Source organism: Lontra canadensis, unplaced genomic scaffold (genome assembly GCF_010015895.1).
Source record: "Lontra canadensis isolate GAN:19392208 unplaced genomic scaffold, GSC_riverotter_1.0 scaffold92, whole genome shotgun sequence".
NCBI lineage: Eukaryota > Metazoa > Chordata > Mammalia > Carnivora > Mustelidae > Lontra > Lontra canadensis.
In genome coordinates, this window is record NW_022631086.1 from 4,972,071 (window position 1) to 4,974,871 (window position 2,801).

Consider the following 2,801-nt stretch of genomic DNA (forward strand, 5'->3'; position numbering starts at 1 on the left):
ATCTTGTGGGTTTACAAATACACCAGCAGCTCAGAACTACAGGGATTTTTCTGCAGTACTTTCTTTGGAATCTCAATGGAGAAAGCGAGTTCTTGTTATCAATTAGAAATTTAAAAAGCCTGTGGCATTTTTCAAATTTTTTCAAATGTTTCATAGCTTTGGTAATGTATAAGTTGAATCAAATCATTATTTTTGAGAACTCTGGTCTCCAATGCAGTGGGTAAATAAGAAGTGTAGAGGGTAGATAGACAAATGTATAAGAAGAAAAATAAAAGTTTCTGTTTGTTTTCATGTCACTCTTTTTAAACGCCACCTTTTTCTATGTTTTTGATGTGTATAATGTATAATTTTATATTTAAGTTCTTTAATGTGTAAAATAAATTGCTTGAAAATTATATGATTAAAATATAAACATTCAGATGCCATAGATTTTTTAAAAAAAATGGAACTATTTCTTAGTTTTGGCTGACACTTCAAACATTTTTTTTTTTTATGAGCAATCATCTGATTTATAAAAAAAAATGCAACAATATTTAAAATGATACAAATTATCAATTTCAAAACAATACCAAAAAGTGAGTGTATTTAACCATACTCAGCTCATAACAGGAAAAGGGTAAGAAGAATAATTCATGCTATAGCATGTTGCTAATATGAACCGGCAATAGAAAAAGTTGGTAAAGGAAGGCAGAGGAACTCTATCTTTTAAGAATTAGAACCGAGGGGCTCCGTAATCATCTGCCATCCGCTCAATGTTGTACCTATGGTTAGAAATGTACATGATGGGAACTCCAGGAATCTTCCGGATCCTTCGTTTAAGGTCTCGGTCAACTGTGGCCACGATGTAACACTTGTGCTGAGTTACTCTCTGCACTAAGCAGTCATCTGCATAGGTTCCTTTGTGTGTGCATGGTAATCGTTCAAATCTTGGATCCTTGGCAATCCTTAGAGCCACTCTATACTTCTGCCCCAGTTTCTCAATTTCAGCCATTACACAGTCAGTTATACAAGGGATACACTTGGCATAAAGACAGTCCATCATTGACTGCACTAAGTCAAGTTTGGCTTTAATGGAAAAGTTGATAAAGTTGGTATCAACCAGGATGTGGTAAGGTGGGCCCAGTTGTGTGTTATATTGGAAGAATAAGCAGGAAGGATGTTGGGGGACTTCTCTTTCCTTGAGTGCACTGGGATCTTTCTTTTCTTTTTTTTTAGGTTTTAATCTATCCTTTTCTTTAAGCCTCTGATCTCGGAGACTAAGCATTCGCTTCATAGTCGCATACTTCCTTGCTTTCTTTTGCTTCCCCATGTTCACGTCGTGCTCTTGTTTCTTCCGGAATCCACTTCAAACATTTTTTAAAAATAAAGAAATCCAGACCACAAAATTTGGAAGGCAAGTAATCTCCTACTCATAAATGTAGAATGACTAACTGGCTATCCAATCTTTAGGCTGAAGGTTATTGACGGGCTGATGATAGGTGAGAGGCAAGAGCTGATGGTCTGCTGTGGCATCTTTTCTCCCCACCTCCATGGGGAAGATGTAAGATTTTCTTCCTTCTCACTTAAAGCGGGAAAAGGAGTTTCAAGGAAATCACTTCTGGAATTCTATCCACTCTGATTTGGAAGACACGTTGGATTGATGTCTGAATCATGCCTGCAAAAAATGTTCAAGACTGATATTTGACAAATGTGATGTATGAAATATCCTGAAACTCTATCAAAAAATGCTCAGTAATATGTCATGAAAGAATGTATGCTACAGATGAATTCAGATCTAATTTACCCTGAGGAATCTTCTGAGCTCTCAGTTCTCAGGTGCTTCTGCATACCAGGCTAGGTAGATTCGGTTTGAGGGATGCTGTTACACTACCCTGCTATGCTAACACTTCCCTCACTTTCCAGAAGGGTAATGAACGGATGGCTCTTTCAACCGAATACAGGATTTATCTGTCTATCAGACTGAAACAAACATTCCCTCCTTGTGTCGGCTCATGCATTTGCTAAAGTTCACAGACTTTCCCAGAGGATTCTAGAAGTCCTGCAGCTTTGTCTCTAAATTAGATTCTCCTTGCCTTATGGCCCCTTTGTCCAAGTCTGGATGTTTCCAGGGACAGCCTTCTCTAGGCAACTCAAAGAGAAACCACACAAAGGCCAGAGACAGTGAGAGGCAGGCTAATAGGGTTGAATTTCAGCTGGAATGTGTCCCCCATTGTTTATAGAGTTGTGCTGATGCTAGGGGAACAATTACTGGATGAGTATTAACAGCAACAAAAATAGTAATTATAAATAGATGCTCTTAAAACTGATAGGGACATTAAAAAAAGAAACCATCAGAATTAAAAATGTATTATCATTAAAAAATAAAATCCAAAGGAAAGGTTTAATAGCAGATTGCATAAGGCTAAAGAGAGAATGAGTGAGTTATATAATGTGTGTGAAGAAATTATCCAGAATGCAGCAGAGAGACAAAGAAATGGAAAGTATGAGCCAAGAGTTTAAGAGACCTGGAGGATAGAAATTTCCAGCAGTCATTTATCAGGCATTTCAGAGAAACGGATAATTTGAAAAAATGGAAAGGGAAAGATGATATTAAAATGTATTATGTATTTAATATACATAAAATGCAAATTAAAATGATAATTTTCAAGAATTGTTCGAAGAGAAATCCTCAATTTCAGGAAACTCAGTGAATTTCAAGCAGAATAAATATAAAAGAAATCAGTGTATATATATATGTATATATATACACATATATATATGTGTATATATATACATATATATATACACTGCTATATATATAT

General features: G+C 35.8%; 1 protein-coding gene across 1 annotated transcript; it reads right to left on the minus strand.

Moving 5' to 3' along the window:
* Window positions 1-553: 553 nt before the first annotated feature.
* On the minus strand, window positions 554-1,335 carry LOC116854468 (rRNA-processing protein FCF1 homolog). The gene has a single exon (XM_032836348.1). The coding sequence runs from the start codon at window positions 1,307-1,309 to the stop codon at window positions 713-715; it is 597 nt and encodes a 198-aa protein (XP_032692239.1). The 5' UTR covers window positions 1,310-1,335; the 3' UTR covers window positions 554-712.
* Between the last annotated feature and the right edge of the window lie 1,466 nt (window positions 1,336-2,801).